This window comes from Necator americanus, chromosome X (genome assembly GCF_031761385.1).
Source record: "Necator americanus strain Aroian chromosome X, whole genome shotgun sequence".
Lineage (NCBI taxonomy): Eukaryota > Metazoa > Nematoda > Chromadorea > Rhabditida > Ancylostomatidae > Necator > Necator americanus.
In genome coordinates this window covers 23,005,438-23,023,870 of record NC_087376.1, presented here as the reverse complement: position 1 = coordinate 23,023,870, position 18,433 = coordinate 23,005,438, and the positions used below count along the sequence as shown (strand labels likewise).

Here is an 18,433-nt window from a genome sequence, read left to right as displayed (position 1 = left end):
AGTGCAACGTACAATTCTGTATGTGTTGCTCGCAACACTGGTGATTTCAGCCAGGATAGACATCTGAGAAGAAAGAAATCAACGAACAACTGCTGCAGTTCGAACACCAGCCGGATGTACAACACCGTTTGAAGTGGTAACTTGAGTACGACAAGGGGCAGTGGCAGGACTCTTCCTTTTTAACTTTGCAATCGATGACATCATGCGATGAAGGTCTATCAGTGTCCTGCCAACATTGTCATGACACCATTAGGGTGCCCCTTGACTTATCTCGCGGACGATGTTGTTATATTCGCGGAAAGCATTAAGAAGCTTCAACATATTGTCAACCTTGTATCGAAGCTGGCTGCAGCCTATGGTTTACATCTACGCCCTGATAAATGCAAGCAGATGTGGATCTCTTCGAGACCTCGAACGGGAATTAGGATGGACGGACAACCGAACGAACTCGTCGATGAGTTCTGCTACGTGGGCTGTATGCTGAAGAACAATGGCAAGAAAGATATCCAGCAAATATGCACTAAGGCTATTTCTGCATTTAACTCCTTAACGAAATGCCTGTGGTCGACTCTCATCACCAACGAAGTCAAGCTGCCAGTCTACTTATCTGCGATTCGCCTAATCATGATGTACAGATCGGAGACTTGCGCAGACCGTCTACAGTGGTGGAGATGTTTGATTGCACAGAAACAAGGTGCTTAGACGACTGCTTGGCTACTTTTGGTCCAGGGCATGCCACAATGTAGAGCTTTACGCGGAAATAGATGTGGTATGCTGGCGGATGACACGTGGAAGTTACCAACATCTTGTACTCCCATCGAAAGTGGCTACAGAAAATTGTCTTCGCTTCTTTGATCATATATGAAAGAAACCAGCAGATCGCCGAAGCCACCTGGCCAAAAACGTTTTGGCCAAGTTCAACCACCTGGCCAACCACCCGGCCAAGTTCTGTACTGAGGTGGTGAAAGAGAACCTCAGGACACTCAGTGCGGGCAGGCAGTTCAGGCGAGGCGTACGGCTTTGAGGGATATGGAAAAGCGGCGAATGGATTGATTCCATGCAGGCTTTCGCAGAAGATCGAGAAGGTTGGGCAGAGCTATACTCGAGGACGGCACACCCGGCGAAGATGCGGGTAATCGCGGGCGGTGTGAGGGCGATGTGATCAGCCCGCCAATTAAGTCCATAAGTAAGTAATTATGTAGTACGCGTGAACACTGCTTTTCAACTTTAACAGAATGACGCTACAATTCTCAACGATAGTGATAGATACAATATTCCTCTATTTCGGAAATATTTCCATTTTCAAGCGAGAGATTTCATAAACGTAATATAAAGCGATCTTTTCATCTCCCCTTCATATTACACGTGAGGAATTCTCCCGCTTTCTGTACGGATACAAATTTGACGTCGCCTCGCATCTTACATGATTCTTTTTGTAGTTGGCGAGGCTGAGTTCTATCAATATTTGGCAGGTTGTCCATGTCTCCAAATGACATTCACAGATAATGTGGACGTTTTGAGATAAGTGGATGTTCTATTACCTTCATTTAACATCCTCATTTAAATTAAGTAATTCTGATAATCATCACGTGTGTTTTCTACTAGTGTCCATATGAGGTTTTTAGATGGAACCATTAAGCCTGATGTTTCGACTTTTGTCGTCTTCAGAAGCTTAGATAGAAGCTGATTGGAATAATTTTACGTTTACTAGGTCAAGTGCCATACTATCTTGGGTCAGTGTTGCGATAGCTTTCCAACCTCAGAACGAGTGGCATTAATTGCTTTCATGAAGTATGATCGCTTGAGGGCTATGCTCGAGAATCCCTTGGAGCGTCTATGATCAGCTACCTCTCTTATTCTCGGGGAGACTTTTGCGGGACCAAGTGAAGTCGGTCGCAGTCGCACCGCGATCGGAGGGAGAACACTAGACGTATGTGGTTAATCGTGTCGGACGCCAAAGAATGCTGCATCGAAAGTATCAAAAAAGAGAAAGGCTGACCGCAGAGTTCACAGCCGCGCGGGCAGCCAAGGAGGACATCATGAGCCACACGTCTCTGAACCCAATGTGTATTCTGTTCACAAGTTCTGTGTTCTGTTTGTTCTGTCTGTATTAATTGAAATTACTAAGAAGGATCATGACTAAAATTGTTCTTTCGCTTCAAAGCATTCAATGATATAGCTAAATAAATAGTCTCTGTTACTGATTCTTAGCTATTTTTGACTAATTAGTAATTAACCAATTCTTCATGCTGTTAAGTTCGCCTTCGAGAGACTTTGCAATGGAATCTGCTGATGCATTCAAAATATGTAGCCATTTACGTATCTAAGCTATTACCCCTTCGTCGTTGACTTCTCTTCTGGCCACAACCAACCCACGCACATGACGCTGTGAAGCAAAATAAAACACTTCTCAACAGTCACATCTATCGAATTCTGCTCAGCGCTGATTTTCTACGTTAAAGGTAGAATGAATGCGACGAGAAATCACACTAATTGACCACTAGCTATAGTAGAGTCGAAACGACATGAAGCACGGTTGCGTTGCAGCTGCGTGCCTTTGTTCTCGAAGCGGTGCGGAGGAGCGTAGCGGATAGGACCGAGTGAAGACCATTACTACCACCGTACACCGCTGCAGTTCGCGACGGCCCCATCTCGATTCTGACTTATTCCGCCGCACCTCTTCGAGCGCAGCTGCTAACGCACCGTGCTCTATGTCCTTTTGGCCCGACTACACAAAGTTTGCGCTATCTCATAAATGTTGTAGCTGTGGATCATCGCGCCCGACTGTAAACTCGGTTGCAGCGCTTTCACATGCACTTTCTTTTTTTAGGACAGGACACGGTCCTTTCCTCTTGTCGTAATTAGCTTTTGCAGAGTGGCACTTCTTCATGAATGAGAATTTGCGCTTGACTCCACCCTCATTAAGCTACTAAGGAGATGTCAATTCGAGTGCTTACCGGTACGTCCTTGAAGATTCTCATTTCTTACCTCATGAACGCAGTACTAACGATAACATCATCTGCCAGTGTTACTACCATTGCTGTTATGTGAGTCAGATGGGGATACTACATTTCACTTTTCTAATCTACTACAAGCGCGGATTGTTTGGATCGTAGACATCGTCAATCTGCCTTGGATTGGTGAATACGAGTACCTAAGGTTAGTTTGCATTGAATGACAACTTGCATGATGTTTATGTAAGCCGGATAATAGCGGTGTTACGATTGGGCAGGGAAAATGACGGAAGAATGCGTGTCAACATACCATATATGTACATATATGCATATATGCATATACATATATATACATATGTATATGTACACATATATACATGTATGTGTATATACATGTATAGCACAACTACATATATATATATGTACATGTATATATATATATATATATATATATATATATATATATATATATATATATATATATAAAGATGATCAATCAATGATGATCGTCGTGCTCCAGTGGCAATCAGGTGGAGAAAGTGTCTCGTTTATTGATGTTTCTTCCGGTGCTAAGGTAGCTAGGTGGGGTCACTTTGCCGCGCTGCGGTCGACCTGTACTCGCGTAGATGCGCTGTACTTGTACGCTCCGCAAAATAAAAAAAAAACAACAACACAGAAACTGTTCTCGTCGCCAAACTGTTTCATTCGCATGAAGACTTGCGCTGCTAATTTGCTGACTCTCGGCAACATAACTGTGGACACTACGTGGCCATGCTTGCATCGAAATCCAAAGAGGAATTTTACGAGTGGCTCGCTGACCGTGGATTGTTGTGGAAGGAGCATGCCTGCCCCAACTGTGGAAATCCTGTAAAGTAATGAATCAGCCGAATGTGAACAGCCTTCATAAAGGCTAAGCCAACGGCCCTCTCTAGTACCACCAGCTTGCGAATACAAATCAAAAATATGTGAATAAGAGTTGTTGCATGTATGGCGGGTAACCTATATTTATATGGAATATTTTCCACACTCTGTTTTTATTATATTGTATTTCGTTCTTTTTTTTCTTTGGAAGTAATACATGATATAATCTTGTTTGGAAGGTTCGATAAAATTAAAGCAGCTACAGCTCTGTCTTCCTTTTTTTCCTAGTAGCTTTAACCTACATGTCGTGGATCGCCGAAGACTGATGCCTAGGTTTTAGGGCTTCGACTGACTCAGCTATTCATTTCCAGTGATGGTCTATCGATTGATGAACTATTGCCTTCTCAACTGCTTTTTAAACGAGAAAACCACTTATCACTTAAGAACGATTTTATGCTGCATGGTTATTTTGCGCGCCGCACTCAGTGGCGCCCTTATTTCTCGAAGTAAATAATCAAATCAATCGGGCTCTGAGGCCTAAACATTAGTCCTAGAGGATCTATGACATGTAAACTTAAGTTACTATGAGAAAAAGTAAGTTAGAGCTTGGGAAAATAAGGGCGCGACTGAGTGTCCTCCTCCCTCCAACGATATTTTCCCCCAGGTCGATTCCTACGCGGCAGAGTGGCCGTACCCAACTATCTTAGCGCCTTCCTTCCTATCGACGCAGTTAATGGGGTGATCGGTGTTTGATATCATTACTTATTTTTTTTTTCTGAGTAGTCGTTATTCAGGTGCGTTGCAAGAGCATTCTTTTTTTTTTATTAAAAATTCTATAGATCCGAATTTTCAGCACGACTTTCCAACAGAAAAATTAGAGTTTTAATTTTGTTCGGAATATGGTGCTTTTTTGACAGTACCAAAAACATTGCAACATTATTGCAAACGACATGTCTTAATCTTTGACAGATACTCAGTCTTCATTGGTTTTATGTTCTTACTTCATCTATTTGTCTTCATTTAAGTTTTATTGTTCTAAGAAAAAAGACAAAAAACAAGAACCTACTGGCTATGGAAGGACAAAATCAAACTCCTGAAAGAAATTGGAAAAACCACGAGAAGAAAAACGTAAAAAAGTGGTGACGAAGTCCAGACCTGATACCTTGCATGAATGTTAAGTAGTTGTTTCTGCGATTGAGACAGTAAATGATAAGCTAACACTTTTTGTAGCCGGGGTATTGTATTGTGTCAGCAAAGGCAAGTGTTCTTTCCCATGCTCTGAGAAGGCTTGTTTGTCCGATTCATGATGTATGGAATCCCATTGATGAGAATGGAAATGTGCCAAAGAACAATTATCTTTCTTTGTCATTTTACATTCTTTTAAGAGTCTCTAAGCCATCATGGCTGAAACATTGAGCAACTTCTCTCTGCAAATAATCCTTTCATCCTCAATGAAATTTAAGGCTGCTTAATTGATTGTTCCTTTCTGTTAGAAGGTTTGGACGACCCGGAGATCTCATCAAGATTTATCCAATCATGCCGTGCAAAATATATTGAGTGAAGTATTGGGGCTTTGTGGGTGTTCTTCAAATGTTCTCCTCTTCCACTTGTTTGTTTTCGTATGTCATTCGAAAGCATTGGGTACCGGAACACTTAGTGTCGTTTTTTTTCACGAAGAATTTCAAATAGAAAGTTTTTGCATTCATTAACCAGGAAATAATATATCCACTAATTGAATCAATAACACTTTCCCATCTACCAGCAAGCGAGAGAATCCCACACTCACACAGTTCGGGGTTTTCAGAGTCAAAGAAGAAAGGCAGGTAATCTTTGACATCGTTTGAGGAATGGTTTTCCTTGGCTGCTAAAATGTTAGACATGGGCAAAAAAAGATGATAGTCAGTTGGACCGACTATATGATGGGTGACTTAAAACTTCCCAACCCAATTGGGCAATTTTTCCTGCGTCTTTTTTACCAGATGTTGAAACGTGCCATTTTGTTGGCAGGCGTAAGTAGGTGAGGCACCTCTTGATCTTTCTTGTGTCTTCTTCTGTAGCCGAGTTGAGACCGTTTGCGCACCGGCAATTCATCACATTCTAAGCGTTCTGCCATTTCAGCACAAGTCTGGTACGGTCCACTCTCCACCACTTCAACAAGGGCCTCCTTTTTGATTGCAGTCTCCCAAGGCATATCTTCATTCTCGTTGCCTTCTCGGAACACCTCGAACCATCGCTGAACATCCCGAATGGTGATGGTGCCCTCGCCGAATCCAATATTAATTCAATAGACGAATTCTGTAGCCATTAGCCTGACTTTGAAGTAGTACAGTAGGCACATGCGAATTTGTGCACTGGACCGAAACATGATCTTAAGTAAAAATTTTAAAAAAATACGAAGGAGAAATATAAACCTGATGATTTTAATATAAACAGCATATTAAAGGCATCACCCCACGGATCTGAGTGGTACCGATTTCAGGCGGAGTATTACGGGATCGTAGATTATGGAGAGAAGGGTGATTCCGTCCATTTCTTCCTAATTGCCGCAAAAAAACGGCCCGTAAGATATGCGTTCGAGCGTTCCGGTGCATTATTTTCTACAAGGAGTTCGATTGGAGCGCGCTAGCCCTGTGCGGCGCCGCATCCTCCGGGCCGTTTTTTACGGCAGTTAGGAAGAAATGGACGGAATCACTCCCCTCTCCATAATTTACTATCCCGTATAAGAATTCGTGGAGTGATGCCTTTAACTAATAGTGATCACAAAAAAACTTTAAAAAACACTAACTTTTCATGGTAACCAGATCGCTATAAAAGGGGATCCAAAAAACGACACTAAGTATTCCGGTATCTAATACTCTACGTGGTTTACACGCATGCTGCGAAGGTGTTGTGCTTTGTATGTCTTTTCAATAGCAAAGAAAACTTTAAAGATTGGGATGCTAGGTTTCGACAGGTTCTGCATTTTACATTCCGTCGAGACTAGAACATGCTGCTGCAGTCCGGAACGTGTTCAATGTACTGTGAGAATGCTATCGCTGAAACAAGTGCTGAATATTGAAAAGCATCAGTAGGAAAGGCAAAGGCTAACATGAAGCCGGATATTTATCCAAAAAATGATTATACTTCCCGTTTGATGAGGGCCTGCTTCAATGGGACATGTTTTGTGAGATACAAAGCAGACAGCTGATCGACACGTCTATTTCGCTCTCTTCTATCGAGTCGGCTTAGTTATTCAAGAGAAAAGAGCTAGCAATTATCGTTGTTTCATCATGCTTCGCGGCAATGTTAGGTCACACACTGCAAAAATCTTTAAAGGTATCACCCCACGAATCTGTGGTTGTACGGGTTTCGAGTGGGTTATGCCCTAACCATCGTCGTAGATTGTGGGAAAGAGTCTGATTCTTTCCATCTCTTCCTAACTGCCGTAAAAACGGCCCGGAAGATGCACAAGGCTGGCGCGCTCCAGTAGAACTCGTCGTAGAAAATAGCGCCCCGGAACGATCGAAGTCGTATCTTCCGGGCCGTTTTTTACGGCAATTATGAAGAGATGAGCGGGATCCCACCCGTTTCTGCAATCAACGATCCCGTATAGTCTTTGACCATCGGAAACCCTCATTACGTCATATTCGTGGGGTGATGCCTTTAAAACAGCAAGAACTTCTGTGAGAACCCCTTTCTTTCGGCGAGGCGGTACCATCTGTTGGGAAGTTGGGAGGCAGTGGTAAAGAGTAATGGGGAATTCATAACCAAGTATAGTTGGGTCAAAACGACATGAGGCACGGACAATTGCGCAAGCGGCTGCGCTCGAAGCGGTGGGGTAGAGCATAGCGGTTAAGATTGTGTAAGGATCCTCGCTACCGCCACCGACCTCTGTAGTTCGCCATTGTCCCACCCCGATTCCCACTGCTGCGCTCCACCGCGCCGCTCCGAGCGCAGCCGCTTGTGCAACTGTCCGTGCCTAATGTCATTTTGACCCAACTATATCTTACTGACATAAAATGGCATAATTTCCCGTCCATAATATACACTGCAGAAGCTTTTTATTCTTCGCAATACTTGGTCTTCTTTGGATTTCGGCACATCTTTTTGTAATCTCATGTTTGCTTAAAGACGGCATGTAGTCAGTCTAAAAAATTTTGTAACATGAGGACGCGACGCGTCCTCTGTGAAAGCATGCATGGAACTCTCTCTACAGTATGCGGAAGATTCCCCGGCCTTTTTTCTTTTTCTTTTTGGATTCTCATTATTCTTTAGTATTATATAATAGTGCATGAATAGGATTACATTTTATCAGGTCTTTTTCTACTAGTTTATTTTCTCGTTTGTCCCTAAGAATCCTTTAGGATCTTAGTCTCTTATCTGTAAACCAGATAATAGACAACCAAGCTTCTCCACTACATCCAATGGTTCGCATGATCATGTATAAGCGGCAATAAAGGATGACAGAAGATACAGCCAACGATGTTGAAGAAATTTCAAAAAGGAAGAGGATTTAAAGAAGTCGGAACTGCGATTTTGCATGTGATCACATCGGAAGACAAAACGAATTGAAAAAAAAAACAGTATGCAAGAGTACACAACTATATCTATATACAAAAGCCAGGAAAGAGAACTTTTTTACTAAACACCGAGAGGTAGGGAATGCATCAAAATTAAACCTAGCTCGTAGAGAACACTAAAAAACTCAGTATGTCGAGATTATCTATTTGAACAATAAGGCTCTAAAAGCCTATGGAAAAACCAATTAGAAGTTTCGCTGAAGACTCTAGTTTAAATATAGCGAGAAGTAAACAGTTATTCATGTCACACTTAATCGAAAGACTAACGCTTGAAACACTCAAAAACACTGAATATAGCATAATGGGTGTAGAAATAGAAAACGACACCTCCGCTGAACGCTTCCTAAAACGAATGGGAACGTATTTCCCCTGTATGATGCAGTTGTCCAGGAACAATTTTTTATTGGATACCAATATATCCAACAATTTCTGCGAAAAGATCTTCATTGTGACATACCCTAAAAGTAGCCAAGTAGCCGTCTAAGCAGCTTTCGTCCCGTGCAGTAAAGCTTCTCCATAACCGTTGATGGTGTTGCCCAAGTCTCCGATCCGTACATCATGATGGGACGAATTGCGGATAGGTAGACTCGTAGCTTGACTTCGTTGGTGATGGGGGTCGACCACAGGCATTTCGTTAAGGAGTTAAATGCAGAAGTGGCCTTAGCGCATCTTTGCTTAACATCTCTCTCGTAGCTGCCATTGTTCTTCAGCGTACAGCCTAGGTAGCAGAACTCATCGACGAGTTCTATCGGTTGTCCGTCCACCCTGATTCCCGTTGGAGGTCTCGAAGAGATCCACATCTGCTTGCATTTATCAGGGCGTAGGCGTAGTCCATAGGCTGCAGCCAGCTTCGATACAGGTTGACAACATGTTGAAGTTTCGCACTGTTTTCGGCGAATACAGCAACATCCTTGGCGTACTCGAGGTCAGTCAAGGGACACCCTGATGGTGCTAAGACAATGTCGGCAGGACACTGGTCGACTGTTCTTCGCATAATGTCGTCGATTGCGAATTTGAACAAGAAAGGTCCTGCCACCGCCCCTCGTCTTACTCCAGTTACCACTTCAAACGGTGTTGTACATCCGGCTGGTGTTCGAACTGCAGCAGTTGTTCGCTGATTCATGTCATCAGGCAAGCGAACGAACTTTCCTGGTACTCCATCGGCGCGGAGCGCGTTGAGAAGACGGCCTCGATGAGGAGAGTCGAAGGCAGGCGAAAGTCGTGAAACGCTAGTTGCATTGGCTTCGAATACCGCTGCAAGATTTCGATCACTCTCCTGACGATGAACACCTGGTCAGTCGTAGATCGGCCAGGACGAAAGCTAGCTTCCTCGTCGCGCGTTGTTTCTTCGCGAGAGTCGGCCCAGGATAATGCGCTCCAATACCTTATACATAACACGCAGCAAAGAGATTCCTCGATAATTCCTGGGGTCCGTGACGGATAACTTCTTGTGGAGGGGAATTATGATAGCGTGTCTCCACGAATCAGGTATCCTTTCGTCTATCCATATTGAACGGATGATCTTTGTCATCTCACGAATCCCAGACGGAGAAAGATATTTTAGCATTTCTGCGCTAATCCCGTCGTCTCCGCCAGATTTTCCATTCTTCATTTTTTGAATACAGACCAGGACCTCGGACTCGGTCGGTGGCTTCTCGTTAACCGCATATGTCGGTCTATGAACGTGTTCGAGTTCAGGAGCTGACGGTACTAGCCGGTTCAGCAAGGTCTTGAAGTGTTCCTTCCAAATTCGAAGGATTGCTTCACCGACAGCTATCCCATTGGCAGTGCTGGGGACAGGGGAACATCTTTTCATTTTGCCGCTATACTGTTTTAGTAGAGCATAGGCTTTCCGCGGGTTCCTGTCCTCCCACGCCTTCTCAAACTGCATCGCTCTTGACGTCCACTCGTTATCGCGGTCTTGTTGCAGTTGACGACGCAGCTTCCTTCTAAGACGCTTTTCCTTTCCGACACATACAGAACTGTATGTGGATTTTGTTTCCGCAGATGTAAAGACAAACTTCTTCCGCGGCAATAGAACCGGGAGCGTTTCCCTTGCAGCGTCCTGGATGCACTTTGTGAAGCTCACGTGGCAGAGGTCAACCCTTTTAACGCCTGAAGAGCAGCGCAAGCGGAAGATGAGGACTCTTAAGCTTCAGCTCGCTCCGCATCGCTAAGCTTCTTCCTGGTCCGTACTCCAACATGAATAGACACACGTTGGCGAAATTTTTTTCTGCATTCATCGTCTTTCAGACCTGCCATGTCGATTTTCGGTTGAAGAGGAACTCCTCGGTTTCTCTTCTGGAACCGTATCTTGAAGCTGAGAAGAACTGGACGGTGGTCAGAGTCGAACGCGACGTCCCAAACAGCTCTAGATTTTCGAATATCTGACTGAAGAATGTTCCTTGCCAGAACGTAGTCGAGCTGAAGCTTAAGAGTCCTCATCTTCCGCTTGCGCTGCTCTTCAGGCATTAAAAGGGTTGACCCCTGCCACGTGAGCTGATGGCGTCGATGATTTCTCTTAAGCGTGGAAGCGATGATGAGGCTCGTCTGTTCGCACAAGTCGACCAGACGGTCACCGTTGTCCGACGTGCGCTCGTCTGCATGGTACCATTTTCCTAGCACATCGGATTGCTGTTCGAATCCCATCTTCGCATTTGCGTCGATCCCGATAATGAACCTGCTGGCTTAGTATTTTAGATATCAACGCATTGACTTCATCATAGAAGGCATCCTTACTGTTGTCCTCAGCGGTTTCAGTAGGTGCGTGAGCACTTACGATGCAGACTTTACTTCCTCTGCGATCCCGCAGTCGTAAAAAGGCGCATCTAGACGACGTTGAGCCAAATTCCTCAACCAGGTTCTTGTAATCGTTCCTCACAGCTATCGCGCAGCCACCTACTTTGTTCTCATCAGCGCCGCCGCAGTATATGGTGTAATTTTCGATGCTGATGACGGGCCGATCTCTCATGCGTGTTTCCTGCAGTGTAGCAAAAGGCACACAGAGATATCGCAGAAGTCTGGATAGAGCGGCTTGTTGGAGTTCACTCGATAGTGTTCGGCAGTTCAGCGTGACGAAACGAATGGTTGTTGCCAAAGGTTCCATGCTCCCTTCAGGCAGTTGAACTTTCAGGTTATGGGCTTTGGCGGTGTGCTGGACGACAGCACCTTTTTGTAATGTATGGGAAGCTTTCGCCATATAACAGTGCAGGTTGTATAGCTCGTACGTTCCCAATGCGTACACTCGAACGCCTGATTGCGTTTAGTTAAAGCAGGGCCACCACGTGCAGGTAGCAATCAGACTCGTATACGCGGCCCCATATATATATATATATATATATATATATATATATATATATATATATATATATATATATATATATATATATATATATATATGTATATATATATATATATATATAATATTACCAGAATTTCTGTGGTGTTGTCTCTGCTCGCTATCACCGATCAATGAAAATTAATAGTAGTGGCATTTTCTGCAAAATTAGAATTGTACTTTTCTAACGCCTTCTCGTTTTTATAAATTTAGGCGAAAGATTTCATAGTTTTCTTTCTATTCGCGTCATTTCTACATTTGAAGAACATTCAAGCTTCAACAATCCTTCGATACCAACATAATATAGACACTGTTTGAAAGCATTAATCTGAGTATGGTTTTTTTCCTATTTCCCCCACCAGTTATAGTTAGTTATACAGGATGATGTTTTAACATAAAATGACGTGAACGACATCATCGTACTGATAACGTTCTACGTCAGATCATGTACTAGTTAAGTAGCCGTTTGCATTAGTGTTTCCACTTTTTGGAGCAAGCATGTTACCAAGATGAGACAGACTTGCAAGGAAATAGATAAACGGAGAAGTCGTAGAGGTGAAATGTAACACGGGCAGTGGCACCGGTTATGAAATAGTTCTAATATCATCCACATTTCGCGGCATGCACATGATGTTACTCCGCACCAATCCGACGCCGTGGGACCCGCCTCGCCCCATTTTATAGCTATCTGGCGGCGGCGCACAAATCCGACGCCGGAGAGACCCATCGAACCCCATTTTGTTTCGTTTCGTTTCACACACAGATACATGCACACAAACGTGACAGACTGAGCCCGTTACTATATAGCAATGATAATGATGTCCACCTATCATGACCATGATATATAGCAACGAGCTTAGTGCGTGTCTCTGTATGCGTGTATGATTTTTCGAATTTCGTGACACACACATGACAGACTAAGCCCGCTATTATATAGCATAATGATATCCACCCACCATGACCACGACATATAATAACAAACCTAGTCTCTGTGTGTGTGTGTTTGTGTGTTTGTGTGTGTATGTGTGTGCGTGCGTGGGTGCGTGCGAAACGAATTTCTCAGAAAGTGAAAACACAAATGAAACCGGCTGCTTAGATAGTAGCGAACAGTTTATATGATCTGACGTGGAACGTTATCTTTATAGGTACGTTGATGTTGTTCACGTCATTTTAATTCAAACATCATTCTTTGATAATTGTTGAAGGAAATCAGAAGGAAAACCCGTACTTTGAGTAATGTTTTTTAATTGCGCCCACGTTATATGGGTATCGGAGGAGTGTTTGAAGCTAAGGTTTGAATGTTCTTCAAGTGTAAAAATGACGCGTATAGAAGTAAGACTATGAAGTTTTCCGCTTAAATTTATTTTAAAAAAAAGCAAGAAGAGGGCGTTGTTGGAAAAACATTGTTCTAATTTTGCAGAAAAACAACTATTACTAATTTTCATTTATCACTGATGGCGAGCGAAGGGAAGACCACAGAAAGTCTGAAGTCCGGCTTTAGCCGGAAGTTCAGACTAGTATATATATATATATATATATATATATATATATATCCCTTCGTATATTTCTATTTTAAGTAATCGCTATAACTAGAAACAATCGTAGACTGGCGATCATACGCCATCCTATCCGTAAGATGTGCTTGCGGGAACATTGGTACGCAAAGGTACGTGATCGTTACGTACCATTATAAAAATAAGTGGATTACGAGTAAGATTTCAAAATCAAATAAGTCCAAGCATCTCTAGTTTTGAATCCGATAAGAATTAAGCTATCTCTTGAAATCTACACACCATTCCATGTTCATGTTCACAATCTACGCGAATTGCTGCAATGATTACTGCATTTTGCAGTTCTTAGATCGCTGGTCAATCTGCCTAAGCTCAGCTGCGGAAAGAAGATGGGCGGGACATTCTGCTTGCGCCGCGGAGCGGTTCGCTGGCGCAGTCGACCGCTGCGCAGCACAATAGTCGATGGGCGCAGCTCCCGATGATGTATTCTTATAGCCGCTCTGGGTATTTCCTGATGCGTACCCCTGGATGCGGGCTCTCATCTCAGCTCAAATCCGACTCTTCTTCCCTCGCACAATTGGGTTTTTGCTTTTCTCAAACTTTTTGCGAGTACCTTTGGTGTCGGGTTTCCAGAAGAGCGCTATTAAAAGGAGCCTTTTCTCTTGTGGTATCATATCCGTTATCGTCCTTAAATCAGTTTTACGGTCATTTATACCTGTATTTGTTCAACATGACCAATACAGGTACAAATAAAAAAGTAAGGAATTTGACGATGTTCCTTTGACATAGTGAATCACGAGATCAACGAAGCTTTCAATTCTACTGATACACAAATCGCTTGTTAAAAATGTCCTTAAAACACCATTTCTAATAGTTTTGCCCTCTTTTTTGGCTGGAAATTACTCTCTCACTGAGGTCTTTTCTTTGCAGATCGCAAACTACTTCTCATGTGAACCTTTTAACAGTGGTTGACAGCTCTTCTGGGATTACTCTTGGGAAATGTTCGGATATTACGAATGTATCAGACAGGGGTTTGTTCCTTTCTTCGTCGTTTAAGTTTCTGTTATGCATAGATGCGATAAGGGGAATGGGGACCCTGGTCTCCTTCTTCTTCACTTTTTGAAGGTTCACGAAATTCACCTACACCTAAAAAAAAGCAAGAGAAGAGGTACAATATGAAGATGTTGCAGAGATGTGAAAACGGTGGGATAGTGTGTAGTTTGGGCGAATGTCTTAGTGTGGGTGGAAAATTGTCATCTGTGAAGTGTATCGGGAATACACGAGAATGAGGAAAATTAAGCACCGTATAATATTTCTTTCACAAAATTTCGTTTCTGGTGGGATTTTTACAAAATTTCGTTTTTGGTGGGAATTTCGAGTGCGAATTTTAGCACTAATTTGGAGTGTAATTGTTTCAAAGATCATTACTTTGTCATAAGAGAAACAGAAGGACAGTTTGGAGAGATGCGGTAGAAAATTTGCTAAGATAAATTATCGAATGTGCTCTTATTCGGAATCGCTTAAGGCGAAAGAAATGAACTTGAAGGAGGACACCGTAAACATCGAAATTTATCATTATTCCTCGGAAACTGCTGCTTTCGCAGCTCAATCAGGTTCATTTTGTATATAGTGAGTTTTAGAGCGGCTATACCCCCTTTACCATATTGTTAGGTTTCCAAAAACAAAATAGTCGAAGAAAAACGAGTTTTTGGGGGTATTGAGCAAAATAGTGAGTTTCTCCTAGCGTTTATCTTTTCCGGTTTTTATAGAGATTTTCTTCTTTTTTTTACGATGTATTGTTGTTAATCAACTTACTTTGGACTGTTTCCTGTAGCCAAGATCAAATTGATGTGCACAAAAATGTGAGAAAAAAAAAACAAAAAAAAACCATAACGCCTTTCCCTTCACATTGGCTAGAGTGAGTGAAAAAATAGGGGTTTCAGTTCATTGGATGCGGCTGAAAAGTAATTACCGTTATGGAAAATACCCACCGAGGCTGTCTTTTGAATGCGCTCTGCGCCGATGGAATTTCAGCCACGTTCATTCGCTTAATTAAAGACACAATTCGCAGAACAAACGAACGAAACAACGCAAACGCCAGGCTGATGTACTTCATCGTTCGGAGATGGAAACAGGAGTGATACAAAGATTTTTGGGAACAGCGTTTTTGTTCAACTTTGAGGTCGGTGACATCAGCGAAGAACAGCTGAACTGTGTCCTGCTAATGTCGCTGTTGCACCATCAGCATGTACCTTGGTCGATCTCAAGTACACTGATCATGTATTAAAATTTCTTACAAGCAGCATGAAGCCATAACGTCAGTCTTGTGTCGAAATTATCTACACTCTACAGACTCGATTAGACTCTGATAAATCTAAGCAGATGTAGGTCTCACCAAGGCAACGGGATGTACGATGTGTGTTGCTAAACTTAGGGACGAAATAAATAATAAATATAATAATAATAACGTTTTTACAACTTGGCGGAACTGAAACTGAACGGAACTGGTCACATTTTCATGGGTGACAATGCGTCACCGCATAGAAGCAACAGACGTGGGTCCGTTCTTGCCTGTTGGACAATGCACACAATGCACCTCGTCACACTTCGTCCTTCCAGTTTCCCGATGATTCTTACGAATGAAGTCATCCAAATGTTTTCTACAGGCTATGTTGTTATGAAGAACACCATCATAGTGCATCGTAGCAGCTCTCTGATTAACACACACAGTCTTTCCTGTCCCTTCAACTGATTTGTGTTGCTGGGCCAGCTCCATTCTGGCGTCCGGTTTCCATTTCCACCGAGTTAATGTGTTATGTTACTTTACCTGTCTCGTCCTTACGTTTTGCACACCAGCGTACTTTCAACACTGTAGACCACTAGATATGTCAAAAGATTAGAAGTGGTCACCAAACGTTAACGAATAGTATGTGTTCTCTTAGTTTCGCTTAAAAAAAATTTTTATCATTGGGCTTTTTCACTTTCCAGTCTAGTACAAAATAGCTGCTCTCTTTTCTAAATGAGAGCGAGCCGTGAAGTGAGCAACTGCACAAAAACAAAGAAGTAAACAAAACAATATTACGATGTAAACGATTCGCAACCAGCGTTTGCGAGATCCCTAGTGAGGACCTAGCAATGATTTTTTGAACTTAGAAGATAGCATAAAAACGAGATAAATCAATGTAGGTATCTCTGCTTAAAGTAACAGAGCTAATGAGTGTTTGCGTTAGAAAATACCATTGGAATGTAGCATTGCGACAATTGAGAGCACATTTCTATTGGTTTTGGTAGCGTCTTTATGCATACGCGAAAGTTTGTAATTTTTGCGATCAGCCAAGTAGGAAGCCGTCGCCTTTTTTTGATTTTGTTGAGAAATAACTTCGGCGGATGCAGTGACCTATTTTAATTTCTGATTCCATCAGTGAAAAGTTCTAGCGACTTGTAGCAGAAGAGTTCAGTTGGAACTGCTTTTGAAGTTTGCATCAACAAGAATTTATATCCATCAACTACGTTACAGGACATCCTTTATCGAATGGAACATGGACTCAATTTCAGTGGGTGCTAAAGTCTGATAGTTTGTTATGCACCATCTCCTCAAAAAACTCTCAAATTCTTTTTCCGTCTACGAGTCCGCGGACATTTTCTGTACGATTACAATCTGGTAACTTTCTTTAAACGGTGAAATTTCTATCGAAAACGTAGCTCACTGATGAGTTAGCTTTTAAGAGCATGGTCCATCTTGTTTGCGAAATATACGGGTACAGAACGAAGTCCCTGTTGGTTGTCCACCTCATTTTTCTGAAAATTCATTCTCATCTAGTAATCTCGGATGCGGTTGTGCGCTTGAGGTGGAGAATTGGGAGCATATTCAAGATGGTCTGTGTAATCAATTCTTTTGATTCTTAATTCTTCTTAATTTCTTTGCTTAGTATCCACCGATCCACATTTTCCACTACTTGAACTCGATAGCACGGATTCTTCACACTTGCTGGAGACTCGGTTGTGGACTGTTAGCCCGTGTGCTGATTTCATCTGTCAGAATAATGGAACTTGTGTTGTGACGCATGAAGAATCGGTTTGTTATTTTCTTCGTATATTGTGTTCAATGCATAGCATATGCCATCAGGCGCTCGAGTGTGTATTGTGAATGCAGGAGCTATATAACCTATGTAACATATACGTCATATATATATATATATATATATATATATATATATATATATATATATATATATATATATATATATATATATATACATATATATATATATACGTATATATATATATATAATCTTTCGCAGTTTATTTTCCAGTCTGGGCACACCGTTTACGTGTGTTCCCATCTCTATGTGTAGAGGGATAGCTGTAAGTAACGATTATAAATTTCCTAGCACACCATTTTCCCAGCACATAGGACAATCTGGTGGAGGAATTTGGCTCAACGTCATCTAGGTGCACCCTTGTACGACCGCGTGATCGCAGAGGACGTAAACTCTGGATCTCAAGTGTTCACGCACCTATGGAAACCGCCGAGGACAACAATAAGGACGCCTCCTTGGTGAACCCAATGCGTTGATGTCTAAAATACCCTACCAGCAGGTGATCATTGTCGGAATCGACGCAAACGCAAAGATGGAATTTGAACAAGAATCCTATGTGCTAGGAAAATGGTTTTATCCAGCGGAGCTCACGTCGGATAATGGTAACCATCTGGCTTACTTATGTGAACAGAAGGGTCTCATCATCGCGTCCACTTTTAAAAGGAATCATCGAAGCCGGCTCATGTGGCGGGGGTCAACCGTTTTAACACCTGAAGAGCAGCGCAAACGGAAGATGAGGACTCTCAAACGTCAACTCGACTACGTTCTGACGAGGAACATTCCTCGGTCAGATATCCGAAAATGCATAGCTGTTTAGGAGGTTACATTCAACTGACCACCGCCCATTTCTTGCAGCCTTAACATACGGTTCCACAAGAGGAACCAACGAGTTTCTCCCAACCGAAAATCGACATGGCATGTCTGAAAGACGAAGAATGCAGAACGAATCCCCCCAATGTGTGTCTATTCATGTTGGAGTATCGATCAGAAAGGAGATTTGCTATGCGGATTCCTTCACAAAGTACATACAGGGCGCAGCAGTGGAAACACTTTCGGTTCAAATCCCGCAAAAGAAGTTTGAATTGCACCTGCAGAGAGAATTTCGACGTAC

General features: G+C 42.5%; 5 protein-coding genes across 8 annotated transcripts in view; 3 read left to right on the top strand and 2 right to left on the bottom strand.

Moving 5' to 3' along the window:
* Nucleotides 1-207: 207 nt before the first annotated feature.
* On the top strand, nucleotides 208-702 carry RB195_024951 (uncharacterized protein; the record flags this gene model as incomplete). 2 transcript variants are annotated; one of them, XM_064212907.1, is made up of 1 exon in its annotated part: nucleotides 208-702. In XM_064212907.1, one exon carries the CDS (start codon nucleotides 208-210, stop codon nucleotides 700-702), a length of 495 nt encoding a protein of 164 aa, XP_064068787.1. The 2 variants fall into 2 exon arrangements, with proteins under 2 accessions (XP_064068787.1, XP_064068788.1); XM_064212906.1 differs by having other exon boundaries at nucleotides 241-702.
* A 2,235-nt stretch (nucleotides 703-2,937) lies between these two features.
* RB195_024949 (uncharacterized protein) lies at nucleotides 2,938-6,123 on the top strand (the record flags this gene model as incomplete). The annotated part of the gene is made up of 3 exons (XM_064212904.1): nucleotides 2,938-2,959; nucleotides 3,027-3,159; nucleotides 5,994-6,123. 3 exons carry the CDS (start codon nucleotides 2,938-2,940, stop codon nucleotides 6,121-6,123), a joined length of 285 nt encoding a protein of 94 aa, XP_064068785.1.
* Nucleotides 5,788-6,006, bottom strand: RB195_024950 (uncharacterized protein; the record flags this gene model as incomplete). The annotated part of the gene is made up of 1 exon (XM_064212905.1): nucleotides 5,788-6,006. The coding sequence occupies one exon, from the start codon at nucleotides 6,004-6,006 to the stop codon at nucleotides 5,788-5,790; it is 219 nt and encodes a 72-aa protein (XP_064068786.1).
* A 2,709-nt stretch (nucleotides 6,124-8,832) lies between the features above and the next one.
* On the bottom strand, nucleotides 8,833-11,480 carry RB195_024948 (uncharacterized protein; the record flags this gene model as incomplete). 2 transcript variants are annotated; one of them, XM_064212903.1, is made up of 5 exons in its annotated part: nucleotides 8,833-9,212; nucleotides 9,260-9,650; nucleotides 9,759-10,489; nucleotides 10,630-11,061; nucleotides 11,114-11,480. In XM_064212903.1, the coding sequence occupies 5 exons, from the start codon at nucleotides 11,478-11,480 to the stop codon at nucleotides 8,833-8,835; spliced, it is 2,301 nt and encodes a 766-aa protein (XP_064068783.1). The 2 variants fall into 2 exon arrangements, with proteins under 2 accessions (XP_064068783.1, XP_064068784.1); XM_064212902.1 differs by lacking the exon at nucleotides 11,114-11,480 and having other exon boundaries at nucleotides 9,120-9,650; nucleotides 10,630-11,023.
* The window catches only part of RB195_024947 (uncharacterized protein), a gene marked incomplete at both ends in the record, with an annotated part of 33,780 nt that continues 26,501 nt past the window's right edge, over nucleotides 11,155-18,433 (top strand). Inside the window, 5 exons of one of the 2 annotated variants that reach the window (XM_064212900.1) lie at nucleotides 11,155-11,234; nucleotides 14,153-14,253; nucleotides 16,740-16,883; nucleotides 16,949-17,098; nucleotides 17,152-17,297. In XM_064212900.1, coding sequence (XP_064068781.1) covers nucleotides 11,155-11,234; nucleotides 14,153-14,253; nucleotides 16,740-16,883; nucleotides 16,949-17,098; nucleotides 17,152-17,297 — 621 coding nt within the window. Of the gene's footprint in view, nucleotides 11,235-13,750; nucleotides 13,804-14,152; nucleotides 14,254-16,739; nucleotides 16,884-16,948; nucleotides 17,099-17,151; nucleotides 17,298-18,433 lie in introns of those variants that run through there. The other variant, XM_064212901.1, reaches the window with a different exon arrangement.